This window comes from Nerophis ophidion, linkage group LG09 (genome assembly GCF_033978795.1).
Source record: "Nerophis ophidion isolate RoL-2023_Sa linkage group LG09, RoL_Noph_v1.0, whole genome shotgun sequence".
Taxonomy (NCBI): Eukaryota; Metazoa; Chordata; class Actinopteri; order Syngnathiformes; family Syngnathidae; genus Nerophis; species Nerophis ophidion.
This window is the reverse complement of record NC_084619.1, coordinates 24,593,231-24,617,201: the sequence shown is the minus strand read 5'-3', so window position 1 is coordinate 24,617,201 and position 23,971 is coordinate 24,593,231. Positions and strand designations below refer to the sequence as shown.

At 39.4% G+C, this 23,971-nt stretch overlaps 1 protein-coding gene across 9 annotated transcripts in view; it reads left to right on the top strand.

The window, feature by feature from the left end:
* Positions 1–23,971, top strand: part of lyst (lysosomal trafficking regulator) — a 110,528-nt gene that overhangs the window by 85,230 nt on the left and 1,327 nt on the right. For 8 of the 9 annotated variants that reach the window (XM_061910644.1, XM_061910640.1, XM_061910638.1 and 5 more), the window contains 21 exons: positions 2,104–2,280; positions 2,375–2,451; positions 2,522–2,710; positions 6,544–6,689; positions 6,775–6,871; positions 6,990–7,051; positions 7,128–7,183; positions 7,267–7,419; positions 7,667–7,911; positions 12,197–12,263; positions 12,346–12,502; positions 13,761–13,901; positions 14,001–14,218; positions 14,292–14,522; positions 17,933–18,122; positions 18,189–18,325; positions 18,407–18,505; positions 20,780–20,919; positions 21,005–21,102; positions 23,697–23,853; positions 23,928–23,971. The exon at positions 23,928–23,971 is cut by the window's right edge and continues 28 nt beyond it. In XM_061910644.1, coding sequence (XP_061766628.1) covers positions 2,104–2,280; positions 2,375–2,451; positions 2,522–2,710; positions 6,544–6,689; positions 6,775–6,871; positions 6,990–7,051; positions 7,128–7,183; positions 7,267–7,419; positions 7,667–7,911; positions 12,197–12,263; positions 12,346–12,502; positions 13,761–13,901; positions 14,001–14,218; positions 14,292–14,522; positions 17,933–18,122; positions 18,189–18,325; positions 18,407–18,505; positions 20,780–20,919; positions 21,005–21,102; positions 23,697–23,853; positions 23,928–23,971 — 2,881 coding nt within the window. The remainder of the gene's footprint in view (positions 1–2,103; positions 2,281–2,374; positions 2,452–2,521; positions 2,711–6,543; positions 6,690–6,774; positions 6,872–6,989; positions 7,052–7,127; positions 7,184–7,266; positions 7,420–7,666; positions 7,912–12,196; positions 12,264–12,345; positions 12,503–13,760; positions 13,902–14,000; positions 14,219–14,291; positions 14,523–17,932; positions 18,123–18,188; positions 18,326–18,406; positions 18,506–20,779; positions 20,920–21,004; positions 21,103–23,696; positions 23,854–23,927) is intronic. The other variant, XM_061910639.1, reaches the window with a different exon arrangement.

Genomic DNA, 23,971 nt, shown 5'->3' with positions numbered 1-23,971 from the left:
CAACTATGGGAAAGTCAAAGGAACTTTGCACCTATCTGAAAAAACTAATCGTTGACTTGAACAAGTCAGGAAAGTCACTTGGAGCCATTTCAAAGCAGCTTAAGGTCCCAAGAGCAACTGTGCAAATTGTCTGTAAGTATAAAGTGCATGGCACAGTTTTGTCACTACCACAATCAGGAGGAAAATGCAAGAAAAAGGAGGATTACCTCCAAATTCTTCAGGACAACCTAAAATCTTTATTTATTTTTATTTATATTTATATATATATATATATATATTTTTTATTTTTATTTTTTTTTTTCTTCAAGATGGCGCTGCCGTAGTGGCTGCTGTTGGCAGGAACTCTGTGCTCTTGTGTCATCCTTTTGTGTTTCCCTCTTGTTTTCATGTGTTATTATGTGTATGTATATAAATATGAGATATATAATGTTGTCTGTCTATCTGTGTTGGCCCTGCGATGAGGTAGCGACTTGTCCAGGGTGTACCCCGCCTTCCGCCCGATTGTAGCTGAGATAGGCGCCAGCGCCCCCCCGCAACCCCAAAAGGGAATAAGCGGTAGAAAATGGATATAATATACATATATTTATATATATATACATATATTTATATATGTATATATATATATATAAAAGGGGCTTCACAGTGGCAGAGGGGTTAGTGCATCTGCCTCACAATACGAAGTTCCTGCAGTCCTGGGTTCAAATCCAGGCTCGGGATCTTTCTGTGTGGAGTTTGCATGTTCTCCCTGTGAATGCGTGGGTTCCCTCCGGGTACTCCGGCTTCCTCCCACTTCCAAAGACATGCACCTGGGGATAGGTTGATTGGCAACACTAAATTGGCCCTAGTGTGTGAATGTGAGTGTGAATGTGGTCTGTCTATCTGTGTTGGCCCTGCGATGAGGTGGCGACTTGTCCAGGGTGTACCCCGCCTTCCGCCCGATTGTAGCTGAGATAGGCGCGAGCGCCCCCCGCGACCCCAAAAGGGAATAAGCGGTAGAAAATGGAATATATATAAAAATTACGGCTGTCAAATAAAATAGTTCAATTAGACTAATTACATTTTAGAATTTTGATTGAACATGATTAATCACATGCAAATAACTCACGTGCATAATTAAAATTTGCTTTAGAAAAGACTCCAATATTTGTATACAAATGCAATATTATTGTCAGAATGTCTTCCAAGAACAATTTTTATACGTTTTACTTGAATGCATGTCATTTGTTTGCGCAAAACGTGGCAACACTTTCATATAATTTTTTTTTAGAACGTATACTGAACAAAAATACAATCGCAACACTATTGATTTTGCTTAAGACAGCCATGACATCAGAATCAGAATCAGACATAGTTTATTAATCGCCGAGGGGAAATTTAAATTTTCAGCACAATCCCATTCAAGATCAGACAAACAATACAGGGAGACAGAAAAGAATCGCTGTCGGATCTGCCAACTTCCGGCGCCCGTTGCAAAAAAGGTGAGATAGAGGTAAACAGGTGGGGGGGAATGGGAGAAAAAAATAAAAGATTCAAATAAAATAAAATAAAATAAAAAAATCGGTTTAAGCCTGGGCCCCTGGAGAGGGGTCCAGACTGAGGCCAAGGAAAAAAAACAACTCATAGCCATCGTACACATCCCTCTTACATGTGTGTAAGAGGGAAACATCAAGCATCAAAGAACACAAAGGACATGAAAGACATTAAAGTAGCGGAGCTAATGCAACCAGCCACTTCTACACACAGCTTTGAATAAAATGTAAAAGAAACATATACACTGTGGTGGCCTCTGCGGTGTTCCACGCCATCGTCTGCTGGGGTGGAGGGAGCATGGCCAGAGACAGGAGCAGACCCAACAAAGCTTTATGTTCTTTAAAAGTGTATGAAAACTTTTGACCACGACTGCACATTAATGATTTTCGAACAGCAGACTTATTCATAGAACTCCTGTTTTGAGTTGACAGAAATTACAGTGTGCCTGTTATCTAAAGCCTGAGGGTGAGATATTTGGGTAAATTGCTATTCTGAATGTAAGTCAAATACTTGCCCTTATTCTGATGTCATACTACTTATGTCTCACAATGCAAATTCAACTTTCTCTCACAGCATGGACCCAAGTTGTCGCTCTATCTTTATGAGATGCTTCATGACCACAAGGACTGTCTCACCAAAGACGAACAGAATGCCGTGAGTGTATTCATGACCTCGCTCAAGCTTTGTGGCCATCGCTGCATCCCCCCCAATGTTCTACACAAACAAGACCTGCTTAAGGCTATCAAAGAGGCAAGTCTCTCTGCAACTGTCATGCACTGTCATCCTTGTCTCCACAATGAGCAGAGAGGTTACTGTTAGTTAACTCATAATTTATTTCAAACAGGAAAAATTAAAGTATGAAGCAGAGGAAAAAACAAGCAAAGTAGCTTGGGAAAAGAAAATGACAAACACTCAGAGAAAGTGAGTAGCATAAGAATCTTTGATATTAGCAAGGTGAGTTCATAGTAACGTTCTAATTTCCTTTCTGCAGTCTTATCCAAAGGCTGGATGGAAAGTCCAAAGACATTTCAAAGATTGCGGCGGACATAACTCAGAATGTGTCTCTGCGCCAAGGCATGGAGAGAAAGAAAGTCATCCAGCACATCAGAGGCCTCTACAAGACTGACCTGAGCGCCAGCCGGCATTGGCAGGAGCTCGTGCAGCAACTCACACATGATCGGTAAGAACAGAAGCGCAGCTCACCTGAAGGGTGTGTGCTAATCAGTTGTAGCAAATGGCTAAAAATTAACAAAGGTTGAGCAGTTCAATCTGGGTGGTTGGTGCTGTTGATGCTGTGGATGCTGTAGATGCTGTACTGCCTCAAATTTTGAAGGGCACACGGTGTTGCTGGAATTCAGATTGATTTAAGGGTTTTTTAGTGAGGCCAGTGTCTGTCGCTTTAATGCCAAAGAGCAGTGTTTGGCCAAACTAAGTGCATGTTTCTAAGAAGCGCCGTTATGCACTGAATCCAATTTTACATACAGTATACAGTAGTACCTCAACAAGGAGCCAAATTGGTTCAATGACAGAGCTCTTAACTCTAAACACTTGTATCGCAAGTCAACGTTGAGATTAATTAAAATCAATTTAAATGGTGCTTGCTCCCAGAAAACACCACAATGTTAGTATGTAACGTGTAAATAAACTTTTAGATAATTAATATTGTATGAAAAACAAAACAAGGAAATATACTACTAACTATAATAGTTTTATGAAATCATATAATAATAATGTGGAATCTTTACTGATTTTCCAGACTATACAGCGCACCATTATATAAGCCACACCCACAAAATTTTAGAAAGAAAAAATGTTTCCGTTTATTAGCCACACCGAGATATAAGCCGCAGATATATACATTGAAAAGCAAGAGGTTTTTTCATACATAAATATTTTTTAAATGTTTATTTACATGCATTAAAAAGGTCATCTTGTGATTTTTTAAAAACATTTTTATCATGTTTTTTACATTTTTATTATGTTTAATGCTCATAAAAAGACTCAGGATACACATTACTGGTATAACGTCATTAAAAATCTTATTTTACATAACCTTTGAATTTGACCACATCTCTTGTGGATCAGGCTGTACTGTAGATAAATCATGCAGAGGAAGGATGTATCCTGTGAGCACTTGAACAAATAGAGTACATACAGTATGAATAACCTTAATGTAGTATCTAACAACTGTTGGTTGTTCTTCAGTGCGCTCGTCATTGAGGACATGATTAACATGAATTCAGTTTTTTCGTACTCACCACTTGTCTGATTATTACACTCTGCATCACACTTGTCTCTAAGGTTCATACATGAACTTATTGACACACGCGCAACACTTTGTAATACATTGTCTTTAGTAGGCCGGGGAGGACAATAGTATTCTTATTGCTTTTATACAAACACGCATACAGAAAAAACTGAATGATGACCAGAAAACAGAGTTCTTCTCTTTGCCTGAAACTGACCAACCTTAAAGGGCTCATATTATGATTTTTTTAATATACATTCAACATTTAAAACACTCCACACTTTTTTGATGCACCTTTGGCAGCAATTACAGCCTCAAGTCTTTTTGAATATGATGCTACAAGCTTGGCACACCTATCTTTGGGCAGTTTCATCCATTCCTATTTACAACACTTCACAGACTTCATCAGTTTGGACGGGAAATATTGGTTTTCATCCAGGATCTTTCTGTACGTTGCTGCCTTTATCTTAGTCTTGTCAGGCAGGTGACCAAGAACCTGATAGCACTCTGTCAGACCTACAGCATTCTTTGTGGAGAGAATAGAACCTTCCAATAGAAAAACTATCTCTGCAGCAATCTGCATTGTATCGTGGCCAGACAGAAGACATTTTTTACTAAAAAGGTTGCCATTATGCACCTGAAAAACTCTCAGATCATGTAAAACAAAATTATTTACTATTTACTTACTATTTGGCGTGAATGCCAGGTGTCCTCTTTGGAGGAAACCAGGCACCGCTCATAGCCTGGCCAATACCATCCCTACAGTGAAGTATGGTGGTGGCAGCATCATGCTGTGGGGATCTTTTTCAGGTTCAAGCACTGGGAGAATAGTCAGGATAGAAGGAAATATGAATGCAGCAATTTACAAAAACATCCTGGGTGAAAACCAATGTTTCCCATCCAATCTGATGGAGCTTGAGAGATGATGCAAAGAAGAATGTGCCAACCTGCCCAAAAATAGGTGTGCCAGGCTTATGGCATCATATTCAAAAAGACTGGAGGCTGTAATTGCTGCCAAAGGTGCGTCAACAAATTATTAAGCAAAGGCTGTGAATACTTATGTACATGTGATTGTTTTATTTTTAGATTTTTTATAAATTTACAAATGTTTTTGAAAAAAACATTTTCACATTGTCATTATGGGGTATTGTCAGTGGAATTTTGAGGAGATAAATGAATGTATTACATTTTGGAATAAGGCTGTAACCTAACAAAATGTGGAAAAAGTGAAGCAGTTTAAATACATTCCGAATTCACTGTACATAACATGTATTGGTGGTTATTTGGTCAAGATTTTACAAAGATTATGTTTAACAGACTGTTTTCAAGCTGCTTTCTGACCGTCTCTTCAGGATGGGCCGTTTTGTATGCGGTCTTATTTATTTGCCTCCACTTTGACTGAGACTTTTCCCCGTCAGCCATGTTATAGTCATTAGTGCTTCCATTTAAAGTCTACTGACAGATGTACCCTATTTCCGGACTTTAGATTTTACTGAGTAATTTGTGAAACTGAAACAATACAAAATGAATGCCATTGTAAGGTGATAATGTTAGCATATTGGGGACGGCATGGCAAAGTTGGGAGAGTGGCCGTGCCAGCAACCTGAGGGTTCCTGGTTCAATCCCCACCTTCTACCATCCTAGTCATGTCCGTTGTGTCTTTGAGCAAGACACTTCATCCTTGTTCCTAAAGGGTCCCGGTTAGCGCTGTGCATGGCAGCTCCCGCCTTCAGTGTGTGAATGTGTGTGGGTGAATGTGGAAATAGTGTCAAAGCGCTTTGAGTTCCTTAAAAAAAAAAAGTAGAAAAGCGCTATACAAGTACAACCCATTTACCATATTAGCAAATGCTTACGATGCTAGCTTTATGACATTGCGATATCATGTACAAATATGCATAAAAACACTCCTAGAGACATCACGTATGGGACAGTTTAGTAAGTAAGAATTGTTTTAGTTATTCTGAAAAACGTACAGACGTTGCTTGGAGTGATAAATCCAGAATCCTTTCGAGCAAAAACGATAAGGACTGTTTCACTTTCGTTTCAAGGCATTAAAACTAGAAGTACATTTTCAACCCGCAACACCTGCAGTCAGCGAACTTGTTCAGAAGTTGGTGCCATAGCACAAACAATAACACACCTTTTTGTGTCTGCTTGTGTTTAATGAAAACTATTGAACACAAAACATCGCAGCTGTTGGCAAGGAAAAATCTATGAATTAACTGCACTGTTTTACCCCCTGCAAACCTGAGAGGAACAAGTGGTAAAAAATGGATATCTGTTTTATAACCCACAGGCTGCAAAGCGTAGGAAAATAGTAGCGTCTTATAGTCTGGAATTTACAATAAGTTAGAACAGTAACCCAATTTGTCCTAGAAATGGAAACAGCAGAAGATGCATGTGCATGTATGAAGATTTGCGCATAACACTTTGAGTAAATTTGTAAAATATACTGTATGGAGATATCCGCTGACATCCTGATTGGGAAAAAGTTCACTAACGAGGCAAATTCCAAACAGCTCGTTTTGAAGAAGTATGAAGGAAAGCAAAATTGTTTTATAAAGATCTTTACCATGCCTCCATGGTTTGATTTCAAATTGTTGGCACTTATGCAGATCCCAAATACACAAAAACAGATACCAATATGTGATAAAATGTTGGTTTTGCATAATCGGTCCCCTTCAAAGCATTGTCTCCAGACACATTGCTGGAGTGGATTCAGTGGTCAAAGCTGTGTCTGAATGTCATCAAACATTCCATTGCAGTGCCGTTTGGTACGACCAGACATCCTACCCGACATCCTGGCAGTTGGACCCGACCGAAGGCCCGAATCGTGAACGCCGACGGCTACAAAGATGCTACCTCACCATCCCAAACAAATACTTGCTCAAAGACAGACGTAAGCCTGAAGGTGAAAAACCTCAAACGTGTTTAAAGCGTGTCAAAGCGCTCGCATTTAGTCAGAAATCTCTATCTCACCCGCGTGTGTTGTTTAGACACTGTGAAGCCCCCGCTGTCGTTCCTGTTTGAGGATAAGACGCACTCGTCCTTCTCTTCCACCGTGAAAGACAAAGCTACTAGCGAGCCCATCAGGTATGTCCCTCGTTTTGCTGGCTTTTTGGAATACAGGAAGATCTAAGGAAGACTATTTCATGGCTAATTAAGCGTTTTTGCTTTGAGATGAGAAGAAACATTGTTTTTATATCCCAAGGTTCACCAGGCGCTGCATTAGTGTTGCCCCCTCCAGAGAGACAGCAGGGGAGCTGCTTTTAGGTAAGACGACGTGTTCAGTAGTGCCCAGACTCTGGTGTGTAATGATAAATCTCACTTGCCTTGTGTTGTCTCACAGGGAAGTCTGGAATGTACTTTGTCGAGGACAATGCAGCGGATGCTCATGACAGCCAGGTAAATCCTGAGGGCTGCTGTCGTCTACACAGCTTATGGCAGATGGCAAAGCAAAAGTTGATATAAAATATGTGTTTAAACAGAGCCTCCACGGTGAGACTGAGGCACCTTCCTTCTCTTGGACCTATGAGGAGATCAAGGAGGTGCACAAGCGATGGTGGCAGCTGAGAGACAACGCAGTGGAGATATTCCTCACCAATGGTCGAACGCTACTGTTGGCATTTGACAACAACAAGGTAAAGCATGAATGGAAAACTTCCGCCACGCTGTCTCTCCCAATAGTAAAAAAAAATCCTAAAGGGCAACTGATTTAAATACTCATTCTCTCCAGGTTGTCCAGCTAAATACTGTATTTAATTACCTTTTTTTTAAAAGGAGCAACATGCACATTTGTCTGTCCTGATTTTTTTTTCCATCAGCAAGCAATTTCTGAGTGACTGTTTTGTCACTGATAATAACTGTATTATACTTCACTCTCTCAAGTTTCGCGATGATGTCTACCATAACATCTTGACCTCGGATTTACCCAACCTGCTGGAGCACGGCAACATCACGCCGCTCACACAGCTGTGGGGATCAGGACAGATCTCCAACTTTGAGTATCTCACACATCTCAACAAGCACGCCGGCCGCTCCTTTAACGACCTCATGCAATACCCAGTATTCCCCTTTATACTGCGGGATTATACAAGTGAGACGCTGGATCTGCAGGACTCCACCATCTACAGGTCAGTGCTGTCTTGATTTCACTCGGGTTCCAAATTACCTGAAGTTTAAACTACTGTTTATCATACAGAATTCTGACTTCCATCATAAATATATACAGTAATTTCCAAGCTATAGAGCATCGGTATTTAAGCTGCACACAGCAAATTTTAGAAGGAATAAATGTTTATACAAATATCGAACCATAAACTGCAGATTTATACAGGTACGAAAGATTTTGTAAATGTTTATTCACATACTATAATTGTTTCCAAACAGTGCCTTTCACATGGGAAAAGAAAACATTGGATTTAAGAATGGCAGACTTTATTTGAAGTTTAACACTTTTAATTATTAGGATGTAAAACGTCAACAACAAGTCTGTCTGCCCGTCTTTGCCTTCATTGCCATCAGTCAAAAAAGAATGGCGGGTAACTACGGTGACTGAGAAAGGTCACAACAAATGCAAATGCAAGACAGTACCGTAAATTAAAACACGACAATGTTCAGCTCCAGGACAATTGCAAAAGCCACAACAAACACAAATGCAACAACACAACAATACAAAGCCGCAGAATACCTTAAAGCCACAAAGGACGCAACAGTCAAGACGGAAGTTACAGTGGAACAAGTTATGGCGACGGACTAACTCTCTAAACATAGTACATTAGTCGTAAAAAAAGTTATTTATGACTAAAAAAGTGGTCACACTTTACTCACTTTCCCAACTCTGTTCATTACACTTTTTTTAACGGTAACTAGCTGTTAAGTCGCCGAAACTTGTCTGCTGTAACTTCCGTTTCGTCTTTGTATTGTCGTGGTTTGGCTGATAGTTGTTGTGTTAGGGCTTTATGTTGTTGTGTTGTGGCGTTTGCAATTGTTGTGACTTTTCTCTACTATTATAGCTGTTTATTAAATAAGATGTGGATGCATTGGCCAATAATTGATGTTTAATTGCTTGTTTGTTTCCATAATTAATTTACACCAAATGTACTTACAAGAAATAACAGGAATATAGTAAACTTCACCTGCAGTGTCTAGTATCCAGTATTTTAGTCGCAGTCACACCAGTTGATTATTTTTTTGCAAAAAAGTTACTGATTTGATTTCAACTCACTAAATAGTTTCGGATCGTGTTGTTCGAATAAAAAAATATTGTCTCTGAATCCTATCGGCAACCACAAATTCTAAATCAAATAAAATCTTTGTTAAAACGAATCATCACACCCCTAGTGAATTCAATTGAGATAATTAGGTATGCTATTTATTTATTATTGATATAAATATTGTATAAATCCTTCCCTCGCTGTTATTAACCTGTAACACACACTCAAACACTTAGTTTTTTCAGTGATGTACCCCCTGTGAAAACATTTTTAATTCAAGTACCCCCTAATCAGAGCAAAGGATTTTTGTTTGAAAAAAAGAGATAAAAAAGTGTTATCTGTTTCTGATTTATTAAATTGTATAACAGTGCAACACATTGCTCATTTGTAGTGGTTTTTCTTGAACTATTTGGAAAAATAAAATAAAAATAACTATAATCTTGTTGAAATATAAACAAGGGATTCAATTATAAATAAAGATTTCTACACATAGAAGTAATCATCAACTTAAAGTGCCCTCTTTGGGGATTGTAATAGAGATCTCTATGTGAATGTAACATATAACAATGGTACTCACAGACAATTAATAGCTTGATGCAGGATGAAGAAGGTAACAGTGGTGCCGTCACTTGTTTTCTTCCGAGTGGGAAACAAAGTTATGAAGGGTTGTTGACACCGTCTTTTTAAAAGACACTGTTACCATCGTCCATATATTCTTTTCCGCTTTACTTATGTAAGAACCAAGATTCATTGAACTGTAATGGTCGCTAGTAGATAGTAGTTCATAGCTAAGCTACCCTATTTTAGCATAGCAATGTGGAGGTTCACAATTTATGCGATGCTAAGTTGCTTCCTTTGGGTCTTGGGATTTGTGCCAAAAGCTTTAGAATAAACACAAAGTTTAGACAACATATGGCTTCAAATGGATACAAATGGTAACCACATAAAACGTGTAGCGCACAAGCAGCTGAGCTCCTGCACCTGGAGCTCAAGCAAAGAGAAGGCTTTATTACGCTGAGCCAATCAGCTGCCAGGACAGGGATCTGTGATTAGTATGTTTTCACACGCTAGTGTGCCGTGTGATCACTGCTGCATGCTCTGGTGGGCTAGTAACATCAAATAAATGTTATAATAGACGTTTATAAAAATACAGAGTTACAGTTTTAAAATCAGCGATCCACTGACACCTTAGTAAGTGAACCGCAAGGCGGCAAGGGAACACTATTGTAAACTACTGGTTCACGCCCTAATCAATAATGGAAAAAACTTCCTACGCCTTTTAAATTGTCTTTTTTTCCTTCATTGAACTCCTGAAATCCTAAAAGTGTTGCACAATATTCAAATTGAGTGAGATGATTTGCAACTGCTTTAAATCATCCAATTAAGAGATGTTCAAAAAACTTGACTTGTTCGTGAACGTCACATCTCCTCTAGGGTATTGTTAACATTTTACCAATATCACTGCCAAATCAGTACTTTAGAAACAGTGACCGTGCTTAAGCGGTGTCCAGGTACTAAAATATAATAAAATAGTTTAAAACAATGCATTTTATTTATATTGTATTTTTCAACTTGCAAGTTGAATTTACTGTAATTTAAATACTGCACTTTTTTTTAATTTTGCCTACCGTTCACAATCATTATGAAAGACATGACGACGGATGAATTTTGTATTATTTTTTTTGCATTATGAATATTAAATATATTTGATCAAAAGTCCGCTTACAATGAAGCCTTTAGAAGGCGCTCTATTCTGTCTATAAAGCCTTTAAAAAACCTCCAAAAACCTCCATTGGGGTTTTATATAAATGATGTAAGTATATAGATGTGATGTAGTAACGGGCACATTTATAATAACATTTAATATTTACCTATTTTAATAATTGTAAGCATATGCGGAGCATTAATTTCAAAAACATGTGACATTTGCGGGTTTTTTTTCGTCATCACCGATTATTACTCACTGCAGTAATTAATTTTTTTGTCCTGTCCAGCCAATCGAGCAAATCACATTGTTGATGTAGATTCCCATATTTGCTGTACAGATTTACTTTACAAAAGAGAAGTGTGGGATACTTCTCTTGTTGCCCTATTTGTTTTTGACTTTATTAAATGGATTTATTACAATGTTTGGCACTGCCGGAAAGAATAAAAAAGGAAGACAGAGGGGGAAATTGTGGGGATAAGACAGAGAAACAACAGAACAGGATCAGCAAATACGATATGTTCAAATATGATACGAAAAGTGATAGCAAAGAAGGAGTCAGTGAAGTAAATAATAATATTACAGAAATGACAATGAGCTACAAATGGAGCAATAAAAATACTAATAAAAAATAGCAATATTATTAATGACTAATAATAATAATTACCTATCAACAATACAATTGTTTCAAATGAAACAATACATATATCTAATAATAACTTAAATTACGAAAGAAAACAGATAAATGGAGGGGAAGAAAAACAAGTTAACTATGTTATAACCTTGTAGATTATGAATGCATTGAACCCTCATTTATCAATTTTACTCAGAATGATTATTATAACTCCATCCATCCATCCATTTTCTACCGCTTATTCCCTTTTGGGGTCGCGAGGGGCGCTGGCGCCTATCTCAGCTACAATCGGGCGGAAGGCGGGGTACACCCTGGACAAGTCGCAACCTCATCGCATTATAACTGAAATATTTTCATAGCGAGGACATAAGAAAAAATATTCCAAATAAGTGTTTCAACGTTATGAGAGATTTGTCTACGTTAAATAACACCCACATGGTTACATTTACACTTGAAAAGATGGGGCTGGATTCTGCCTGAGGCTGAGCCAATCAGTGGCGACAATATTGAACCGTTGGCTCTGATTGGTTTGGTCTCATCCAGTGGCCAATACTTTTTAGTATTGATATCCTTATTACTTTAAGCCATTGTATGTGTATTTTAGGCCAAAAAGACGTAAAATATGCTTTATTTAAAAAAACAACAATCAGCTATAGAGTGAAGCCGGAAACTTCAAAACTACGATGTGGCGACTGACAATTTAAAATGTTGTCAGTAATTGTTTGACAGTCAGCCATTTTCTTGTAATTTCCAACTAAAATTGATCTTAACTTAGTATTTTGTCAAAGAATAAATAGTTATGTCAATGACTATGACTTTAAAAGCTTTGCATGAGAACATATTCATATTTTGTTGTTGTACAGGAATTTGAGCAAGCCAATCGCCGTCCAATCGAAAGAAAAAGAAGATCGCTATGTGGACAATTACAGAGTAAGAGCAGTCCTGTCTTCATTGAACACATTTTTTTGGTGAGTGTCAGAAGCTTTGACTGTGTGTATTAATCATGGTGTAGTATCTGGAAGAGGAGTACAGGAAGGGCATTCGAGAGGACGACCCCATGCCTCCTGTCCAGCCTTACCACTACGGGTCGCACTACTCCAACAGCGGCACTGTTCTCCACTTCTTGGTGCGAATGCCACCCTTTACCAAGATGTTTCTGGCCTACCAGGGTGAGATGCTCTTTGTAGCCTTTTTTTAACAGTTTTTTGACTGTAGTTTAACCCGCCCTGTAAATGTTAAGTAAGTATCCATAGTTCTTCAGCAACAGATAATCATAGGGGACAGTCTACATCAGTTTTTCTCAACTGGTGGCCAAATCTGGCCTGTAAATGACACCAGACCGGCCTGCGAGTTCAGTTAAAACATTTAAGATACATTTTTGCATTAGATTCCTAAAAACACTGGAGCACTTTTATATAGAGTATATTTGACAAACTTTTTTTAGTAAGTCGTTGAAAACAGCAGAGTAAAAAGGTTTTGGTTGCAAATCTTTTTTTTGGTTGCAAATCCATCTTTTGGTTATTGTGCAACTTTAAAGTTGTGGGTGAGGCCTGCCCAAAACAAAATGTTAGAAGCCTTTTTATTGGTCATTTGTGGGAGAAATACAAAATACTAGTGGTGTCCAATACTGACCAAGTGAAAGGCTTCCAACATATTGTTGAGAAGAGGCCTCACCCACAAAATTAAAGTTGAGTCTAGCCCAAAAAAAATACTTGCAACTATATGTAGCTAAAAAAACAACCAAAAATAATGATTTGCAGCCAAAACGTTTTTTGTTTGATATAATATTTTTTTTATTCCAAAATCTAGTGTTTTGTTCACAAATTTTGTAGGACTGCAAATCTATTATTTTTGGATGTGAATATTTTTGTTTGCAAACATTTTATTTGTTTTTAATTCCTTTTATTCTTTGGTTGCCTAAAAAGACGCACATTTCTTTCAATAGTCGCAGTGACAGGGCTCTTTAATTTTCAGAATTTAGTAACGTTGTCAAAATAAATCCACAAAAATCAAATGTCCACTGCAGAGGTTGCTGGTTCTCCGGAATATACGAAATAAGGATAATAGTGAAGGGAGAAGCCAGGCCTGCCAGTCTTTAGCTTTCTGGAAATGTGGCCCCCAAAAAAATTTAGTGAATAGCCCTGGTCTACATATATTAAAAGAGCTTTTAGTGCTTGCATCCAACCGTGTTTTCCTAGAGTCATGAAAGGTTACTTAGTTTTTTTTATATTTGTCCTTCTTCTCTTCTTCTCCTTTTTTCATCCATCCAATCTCTCCTCTGGTCCTTTCAGATGTTGTTTTTTAGTTGTTATTTTTTTATGTGACCGTAGATGTATTCAGCCCAATGTGGCCTCTTAGGTCATGAAAGGGGCATTGTTCCAATCACTGAATTGAATTTCTAATTAGATTGTCTTTGGTCCTAATCAGATCAGAGCTTTGATATCCCGGACCGAACGTTTCACTCCATGAACACCACGTGGCGTCTCTCCTCCTACGAGTCCATGACGGATGTGAAAGAGCTCATCCCTGAGTTCTTCTACCTACCTGAATTCCTGGTCAACAGAGAGGGTCATTATGTCTACATTCACTAAACAGCTGATCATTAGGTTTTTTTTCCTGTCCTCAGCCAATTCTTCTGAGCTGATTATTGATATTTTCGCACACCAGGTTTTGATTTTGGCGTCCGTCAGAACAGCGAGAGGGTGAACCATGTTAATTTGCCTCCCTGGGCCCGCAACGACCCGCGTCTGTTCATCCTGATACACCGCCAGGCACTGGAGTCGGATCAGGTGTCTCAGACGCTGTGTCAATGGATCGACCTGGTATTTGGACTAAAGCAGAAAGGCAAAGCTGCGGTCCATGCTATCAACGTCTTCCACCCAGCTGTAAGAACCCTTGGTTTTAATCATGTTTAATCAAAACTATTGCCTAATAAAGTACCTCTGTCAACTTCCATAGACTTATTTTGGCATGGACGTTTCGTCAGTAGAAGATCCAGTACAGCGAAGAGCGTTAGAGACCATGATCAAGACGTACGGGCAGACTCCTAGGCAGCTTTTCAACACCTCCCACGTCAGCAGGGCTGGTCCCAAACTTATGATGGAGGGCGAGCTTCCGGCTGCCATGGGTCTCCTGGTTCAGCTTGCCTTCAGAGAAACCAGAGAGCAGGCTAAGGAGATCATCTGCCCTGTAAGCTCAGCGCTAGTTGGCAACAGTTCAGTTCTGTATTTGAAGTTCAAAGGTTCCATATTACGCTATTTTTTCAACAAAGGTAAATGGTATTACAGGTCCCACAATATGTCAATGGATGTTGACTGTCATCCATCCAGATCATTCTCACAACTCATGCTCGTATACTTAGATTGGTCATACCTAGGATTTGGATTGGACGAGATCTGACCAATCAAAGTCTTTGAGCATAAAGTGATGAAGCCTGCTGGAATGAGAGGTGAAACGTCTCCTAAGGCCAACCAAACACTCCAGTTGCCATCGGTTGAATGCTCCGAGAACGTCCCATAATAGTGTGTTCAAAAACTAGCCTTGAGGCTGCAATTTAGTCAAGTGTTTTTAGTTAGCGCTACTGGAAACATGCCATTTTGTGTGTCTATAGCTTTAATGCTAATGGCCTGTGTTTTTCCTTGCCTGTGTCTGACCGCGTGCTACATATAAAATGCCATATACCAGGTACAACAACGTAACTTTAAGGAGCACCAGGGGCGTCGAGTGAAGGGGTAAGTGGGGATGTTGTACCAAGGTCCCAAGCACAACGAGGGCACTGGGCTTTTTTTAAGGTTGAATATTTTTTTCCGTCATTTTAAATACAAACCCTGTTTCCATATGAGTTGGGAAATTGTGTTAGATGTTAATATAAACGGAATACAATTATTTGCAAATCCTTTTCAACCCATATTCAATTGAATGCAATACAAAGACAAGATATTTGATGTTGAAACTCATAAACTTTTTTTTTTTTTGCAAACAATAATTAACTTAGAATTTCTTGGCTGCCATATGTGCCGAAGTAGTTGGAAAAGGGCATGTTCACCACTGTGTTACATCACCTTGTCTTTTAACAACACTCAATAAACGTTTGAGAACTGAGAAAACTAATTTTGGAAGCTTTGAAAGTAGAATTCTTTCCCATTCTTGTTTTATGAAGAGCTTCAGTCATTCAACAGTCCAGGGTCACCGCTGTCGTGTTTTACGCTTTATAATGCGCCACACATTTTCGATGAGAGACAGGTCTGGACTGCAGGCGTGCCAGGAAAGTACCCGCACTCTTTTTTTACGAAGCCACGCTGTTGTAACATGTGCTGAATGTGGCTTGGCATTGTCTTGCTGAAATAAGCAGGGGCGTCCATGAAAAAGATGGCGATTAGATGTCAGCATATGTAGTTCCAAAACCGGTATGTACCTTTCAGCGTTAATGGTGCTTTCACAGATGTGTAAGTTTTCCATGCCTTGGGCACTAATGCACCCCCATACCATCACAGATGCTGGCTTTTGAACTTTGCGTCGATAACAGTCTTGATGGTTCGCTTCCCCTTTGGTCCGGATGACACGATGTCGAATATTTCCAAAAGCAATTGGAAATGTGGACTCGTCAGACCACAGAACACTTTTCCACTTTGCATCAGTCCATCTTAGATGATCTCGGGCCGGAGAGAAGCCGGCGGCGTTTCTGTATGTTGTTGATAAATGGCTTTCGCTTTGCATAGTAGAGCTTTAACTTGCACTCACAGATGTAGCGACAAACTGTATTTAGTGACAGTGGTTTTCTGAAGTGTTCCTGAGCCCATGTGGTGATATCCTTTAGATATTGATGTCTTTTTTTGATACAGTGCCGTGTGAGGGATCGAAGGTCACGGTTATTCAATGTTGGTTTCTGGCCACGTGGAGTGATTTCTCCAGATTCTCTTAACCTTTTGATGATATTATGGACCGTAGATGTTGAAATCCCTAAATTTCTCGCAATTGCACTTTGAGAAACGTTGTTCTTAAACTGTTTGACTATTTGCTCAAGCAGTTGTGGACAAATGGGTGTACCTCGCCCCATACTTTCTTGTAAAAGACTGAGCATTTTTTGGGAAGCTGTTTTTATACCCAATCATGGCACCCACCTGTTCCCAATTAGCCGGCACACCTGTGGGATGTTCCAAAAAAGTGTTTGATGAGCATTCCTCAACTTTATCAGTATTTATTGCCACCTTTCCTAACTTTTTCGTCACGTGTTGCTGGCATTCAATTCTAAAGTTAATGATTATGGGGTATTGAATCTAGAGTTTTGAGGATAAAAACAAATATTCTTTATCACTTTAGTAATAATTTTTGCACTTAAGAAACTTCTTTATGAATTCTTCTGTTTTTTGTAATACGGCGTGGCGCAGTGGGAGAGTGGCCGTGCGCAACCCGAGGGTCACTGGTTCAAATCCCACCTAGAACCAACCTCGTCACGTCCGTTGTGTCCTGAGCAAGACACTTCACCCTTGCTCCTGATGGGTGGTGGTTGGCGCCTTGCATGGCAGCTCCCTCCATCAGTGTGTGAATGTGTGTGTGAATGGGTAAATGTGGAAGTAGTGTCAAAGCGCTTTGAGTACCTTGAAGGTAGAAAAGCGCTATACAAGTACAACCCATTTATCATTTATTATTACAGTACATCCAGTGTATTTCAAGTGAGTAATGCTGCATCCCATACGGACCACAGCTGAGAAATAGATATTTTTTGGGCAGCCCCAGCACAATGGGCCCCAGCCCTATGTTTAAGAAACACTGCTCTGTATAACAGAAATGCTGTGATTTAAGAGTTGAAAATTATGTTAGATTTTGTACATCCATCCATCCATCCATTTTTCTACCGCTTGTCTCTTTTTGGGGTCGCGGGGGTTGCTGGAGCCAATCTTAGCTGCATTCGGGCGGAAGGCGGTGGTCACCCTGGACAAGTCGCCACCTAATCGCAGGGCCAACACAGATAGACAACATTCACACTCACATTCAGACACTAGGGCCTATTCAGTGTTGCCAATCAACCTATCCCCAGGTGCTTGTTTTTGTACATTAAACTTAAAATGAGCAATCATAGAAAATGCCTGACAATAAATACCGTATTTCCTTGATTACCGCAGGGCATATAGTATGCGCCTGCCTTGAATTACTGCCGGGTCAAACTCGCTCCCCAAAATAATTAGCGCATGCTTAGTATTACCGCCTGATCAAACTCGTGACGTCACAAGTGACACTTCCCCTGTCATCATTTTCAAAATGGAGGAGGCTGATTTCAATAGCGGTAATTTGAAATCGCATAAAGGGAAGAAGATTGAGAGCTATTCAGTAGGATTTAAGGTCCAAGCTTACATCAAACTCAATTTTTTACTGCATACCTTTGGTAAGTGCCAGAGTGAAAAGAGGTTTTAAAATAATTAGCGCATGCTTACTTTTACCGCATGCCTTTGGTAAGCGCAGGAGTGAGAGGTTTTAAATTGATTAGCGCTCCGGCGGCAATTCAAGGAAATACGGTATGTTTTGTTAGTCCAAAATAATGTTTGATGTTGATTATCAATGTTGCCTAGCTTTTGGCTTACCTGCCACTTTTTTGCCCACAGAGCCCCCTGCCGTGGATCAAAGGTCTGAAGTGGGGCGAGTATGTGGGCTCCCCTAGTGCGCCCGATCCGGTGGTGTGCTTCAGCCAGCCTCATGGCGAGAGGTTTGGATCATTACTGGCTCTGCCGACACGGGCCATTTGCGGACTGTCACGCAAGTTCTGCCTCATGATGATTTACAGCAAGGAGCAGGGTAGGAGGAAACATCGAAAACAGGTGCTTTTAACACGAGGTGATATATACTTTGTGTACTACGTAGGTGTTCGGAGCATGCACAGCACAGACATCCAGTGGTCGGCCATCTTGAGTTGGGGCTACGCAGATAACATACTGAGGCTGAAGAGTAAACAGAGCGAACCACCCATCAACTTCATCCAGTGCTCCCCGCTGCACCAGGTGACTGCACGCTAACAACGGCACCAATCAGCTGCCAGCTTCTCTCCATCTTGATGGTGTGTGTCTGCGCGTGTCCTCCAGGTGACCAGCTGTGCATGGGTGCCCGATGGCTGCCAGCTATTTACGGGAAGCAAGTGTGGAGTCATCACCGCCTACAGCAACCGCTTCACTAGCACCACGGTGGGTTTCCATGGCGACGTCCCCCTCTAGCCCTACGCCTCCACATCACACACACACATCCCCCCCTTCCGCTCTTCTTTTTTTAAGAGGCATGCAGTGCTCATGCTCAGCCTCATTAGTCACATCACAGTTGCCCTTGAAACACATTTCCAGTGAGCCCACAAGTGGGATTGCGGGGTTCAAACAGGGATTCTTGCATCCCTCTCTCCGACAATCAACACCAACTAAAATACATCACACAACCCGAGATCAATTACTGTATTTTCCGGACTACAGAGCGCATCATTTTATAGTACAAACTGCACCCACTATATTTTAGAAGCGCACAAATATTTATAATATTATTGAATGCAGCTGAGATAGGCTCCAGCACCCCCAGCGACCCAAAAGGGACAAGCGGTAGAAAATGGATAGATAGATGGATTATTATATATTTTAATATTTGAAATATTGCAGACATATATATTGTAAAATTAGTTATTTACACAGAAAGATTTTGTACATTTTTTTACATACCTTAACTGTTTCCAAATGGCGTCTGTAACACGGCAGTAAAACAGCAGCTGATCAAACAAAACAGAAGTCATTTTCATGGACCCGCTATCTGCGAAAGTCAGCTCTCCAATCAGCTAAACAGACTGAATAACTCCACGGTGACATTTTTATTGATTTACTGAGGAGTTTGTAAAAATTTAAACAATATAAAGAGAATGCCATTTCATTTTGGACTATAAGTCGCAGTCTTCTCCATATTTTTTTTTTTTATAGTTTGGCCAAGTCTCACCCCCGGCCAAACTACAAAAAAAACGCGACTTGTAGTCCGAAAAATACGGTAATGATACTAACACAGACACTTGTAAGCGTGTTAGTGTATTAGCTAATGCTAACGATGCTATTTTTATTACATTACGATAGCATGCACAAAAGTGCATAAAAATGACATCAAACATGGGACGGTTAATAAGTATAACGAGTTTTAGTTATATTGTAAAACCTACAAGCATTGCTTGGAGTGATGAATGAACAATACAGTGGGGCAAAAAAGTATTTAGTCAGCCACCGATTGTGCAAGTTCTCCCACTTAAAATGATGTCAGAGGTCTGTATTTTTCATCATGGGTACATTTCAACTGTGAGAGACAGAATGTGAAAAAAAAATCCAGGAATTCACATTGTAGGAATTTTAAAGAATTTATTTGTAAATCATGGTGGAAAATAAGTATTTGGTCAACCATTCAAAGCTGTCACTGATGGAAGGAAGTTTTGGCTCAAAATCTCACGATACATGGCCCCATTCATTCTTTTCTCAACACGGATCAATCGTCCTGTCGCCTAAGCAGAAAAACAGCCCCAAAGCATGATGTTTCCACCCCCATGCTTCACAGTAGGTATGGTGTTCTTGGGATGCAACTCAGTATTTTTCTTCCTCCAAACACAACGAGTTGAGTTTATACCAAAATGGATACATGGATGATACAGCAGAGGATTGGGAGAATGTCCTGTGGTCAGATGAAACCAAAATAGAACTTTTTGGTATAAACTCAACTCGTGTTTGGAGGAAGAAGAATACTGAGTTGCATCCCAAGAACACCACACCTACTGTGAAGCATGGGGGTGGAAACATCATGCTTGGGGGCAGTTTTTCTGCTAAGGGGACAGGACGATTGATACGTGTTGAGGAAAGAATGAATGGGGCCATGTATCGTGAGATTTTGAGCCAAAACCTCCTTCCATCAGTGAGAGCTGTGAATGGTTGACCAAATACTTATTTTCCACCATAATTTACAAATAAATACTTTAAAATTCCTACAATGTGAATTCCTGATTTTTTTCTTTCACATTCTGTCTCTCACAGTTGAAGTGTACCTATGATGAAAATTACAGACCTCTGTCATCATTTTAAGTGGGAGAACTTGCACAATCGGTGGCTGACTAAATACTTTTTTGCCCCACTGTACATAAGTGTAGGAATGCTATGGATGACTAGAAGACGAGTTAAAAGCATTAAAATGCTGTAGATGTTCACCCTGCAGTGAGCGAACTCGTCCAAAAGATGGCGACATAGCACAAACAGTAACACAACAATTTAGTATCTCTGCTTGTGTTTAATGAAAAATATTTGTTAAACACAAAACGTTATGGCTGTTAGCGAAGAGAAATCCATAAATTAGCTGCACTGGTTTGTAACCTGCAGGGTTCGAATCGTTGGAAAAAAGTAGCGGCTTATAGTTTGGAATTCACAGTATTCTCAATATGTGTTTCTGTATGTGTTCAGCCGACAGAGATGGAGGTGGAGGCTCAGGTTCACCTGTACGGACACACGGGGGAGGTTACCAGCTTGTTTGTGTGCAAACCTTATAGCATTCTCATCAGCGTCAGCACAGACGGCACCTGCATCCTCTGGGACCTCAACAGGTCTGTTCAAGGCCTGTATGCGCCTCCTTGATTGGATGCATATGAAGAATAAACAACTTTTTTGTATGGTGTCCTCTGTTTTTAGGCTTTGTTACGTGCAAAGCCTCACCGGCCACAAGAGCCCTGTGACGGCGGTTTCTGCCAGCGAGACCGCCGGTGACATCGCGACAGTGTGCGACTCAGGTGAAGATTCTAGTGCTTGATCCTGGAGATATTTTTCAGGGTGAAATGACAGAAAAATAGCAGTGATACAGGCACATTTCAATAAATAAAGGTTAAATAATTTCAGTAGCAAAATTCAAAAGGTGAGATTTATACAGATTCTCAGAATTTATTTTATATTAATTTTGATGATTACAGCTAATGCAACCCCGAATTCAGTACCTCACAGAATGTTCAAAATTATCAAAATTTGGGGTATAGTAAAAAGGTTGAGACTTTAATTGTGTTATTTGTTTTAATTGAGCTCCTGAAATCAGATACAATTAGCACCTTACACCAATTTATTGAGAAGCGCTGATGCATTGGTTGTTAAAATTCCCACACCTTAAAAACTACATTCAGACTAGTTACTGCTGTGTCACTTTACTAGTGATGGGTAAATGATGCTTCTGTGAGTGTTTCACTGTTTTGTTGTGATTCTGACAGTCCCTCATATGATTCTGTATTGAAATTAATATTTGTTTTCGTAATACTTGACAAGATCCTTATTGCAGGCAAGACTATCTTTATGCACATACAATTCAAATTGTGTTTTTTTCAAATAGTAATAATTTTCTTACATAGTAATTTGTTAATAAAAACAATACTACAATCAAGTTCTGAGTTGTAATATTATGACTTCGCTCCAGTGAAATACAACTTTTTCTTTTGAAAAATGTTATTCTTGTAATACAACTACATTACTCATAATATTACTACATTAATACTTCATTCATACTACTGCTTGGTCCCCAAAAACAATACAATTTTGACATAGAACATGCCTTTTGTAAAGAAAAACACACTTTTAGATTAAAAAAATACTATATAACAACAAGGCAATAGAATATACTACCATACTTTCTGGGCTATAGAGTGCACCACTATTTAAGCCACACCCACCAAATTGTACAATAAATAAATACTGTATTTTTACATATGTTAGCTGCACTGAACTATAAGCCGCTAATATATACTGGCACGAACGATTTTATAAATGTTTATATACATACCTTAATTGTTTCCAAACAGTGTCTGTCACTTGGCAGTAAAATGGTTGATAAAAAAAACGTAAGTCATTGTCATGGACCCACGACCCGTGGAAGCTAGCTCTCCAATCAGCTAAACTGACGCAATAACTCCATGGTGACGTTTTGGTGAATTTACAAAACTCAAACAATAAAAAAAGAATGCCATTGTAAGTTAACATTACTAACACAGACACTTGTAAACATTTAGCATATTCGCTAATGCTTACAATGCTAGCTTGATTACATTACGATAGCACATTCAAAGACAGACATCACACATAGAATTGTTTAGTAAGTATGAATTGTTTTAGTTATAGTGTAAAACTTACAAAGGTGCTTGGAGTGACAAATGAAGAATCCTTTTGAGCAGAAACATGATCAACGAATAGTAGACAAAACGGGATATATTTCCTGTTCGAGGCACAGGACAGGAAGTACAATGACAACCCGCAGCACCTGTAGGGAGAAAACTCGTCCAAAAGACAGTGCCGTAGAACCAACAATAATACACCTTTTCAATGTATCTCTGTCGTGCTGTATGAAAACTATTTTTGCACTGTACATATACAAAACATTATGGTCGTTAACAAAGAAAAATCCATAAATTAGCCACACCTTTTTTTAAGCCACAGAGTTCAAAGTGTGGGAAAAAGTAGTGTCTTATAGACCAAAAAATACGGTACTGCCAACTGAAGTAGTTTTATGAAGTAATGTAATAATAATATACAGTATTTACCTTTGAAAGCAGACTTCCAGAATATCTCTTTCAAGCTGCTTTTCCGTCAAACACACCATCAACATCTTCAACATATTCTGCAGACGAGCAGTGATTCATTCGAATTGCTCCACCAAGTTGGCGACATGCTACGTATGTCAAGTTTTTAATACTTTATTTCTTTAATTCAAGGATAATTATCCACTTCTTTGCACTCGCTTTCTTGCCTCCCATGGTTGGAAAACAAAGTTATGTCGCTCTAATGCCAGCGATTCAGCCCAGATGTTTTGGTTGGATCATACGTGGTTCAATGTGACATTCGCTACACCAACTAATGGCACGGATGCTTGGAACTCAAATTTCTGCTTGTAACAATTAACCGAGAGATAACACTTATCTCAAAACACTAAGTTGAGGTTCTATACCACTGTACTCTGATTGTTTTTGTCTTACCCTCATTCTCCACAGTGTTTGTTTTATTTATATTAATTAACTTTGTATGGACTTAAACTTAGACAAACTTTATTGTTCCACACAGTAGCACAGTTACAACGGATGGAAAGGGTAAGGATGGAAAGGATAAAGTAGACTAAAAATGTACCATAGTAGCAATATTACACATATGTAATATTTACATATTATATATACACAGTATATAATATACAACATATAATATATAGTGTAGTATTTGGCAGTCATTTCTATCGTGTCTGCTGACTATCTACCTATGCTTTCTATTGTATTCTCTAGTGTTGACTACATCCTTCCTGTTGCATCGGTTGTGTTGTTGGCTAAAAACAATATTTACCCCATGTTGTTTGTGTGTACAGTGGGCGGCGGTAGCGACCTGCGTCTGTGGACTGTCAACGGTGACCTCATCGGCCACGTGCACTGCAGAGAGATCATTTGCTCCGTAGCTTTCTCTAATCAACCAGAAGGCGTCTCTGTCAACGTCATCGCTGGCGGACTAGAAAATGGCGTCGTCAGGTGAGTTTATTTTTCATTCTTTTATCTATTTAGTGCCATTCGTCTTATAACCCCAATCTTCCTCTCCCTTTCAGGCTTTGGAGCACGTGGGACCTAAAACCAGTGCGAGAGATAACCT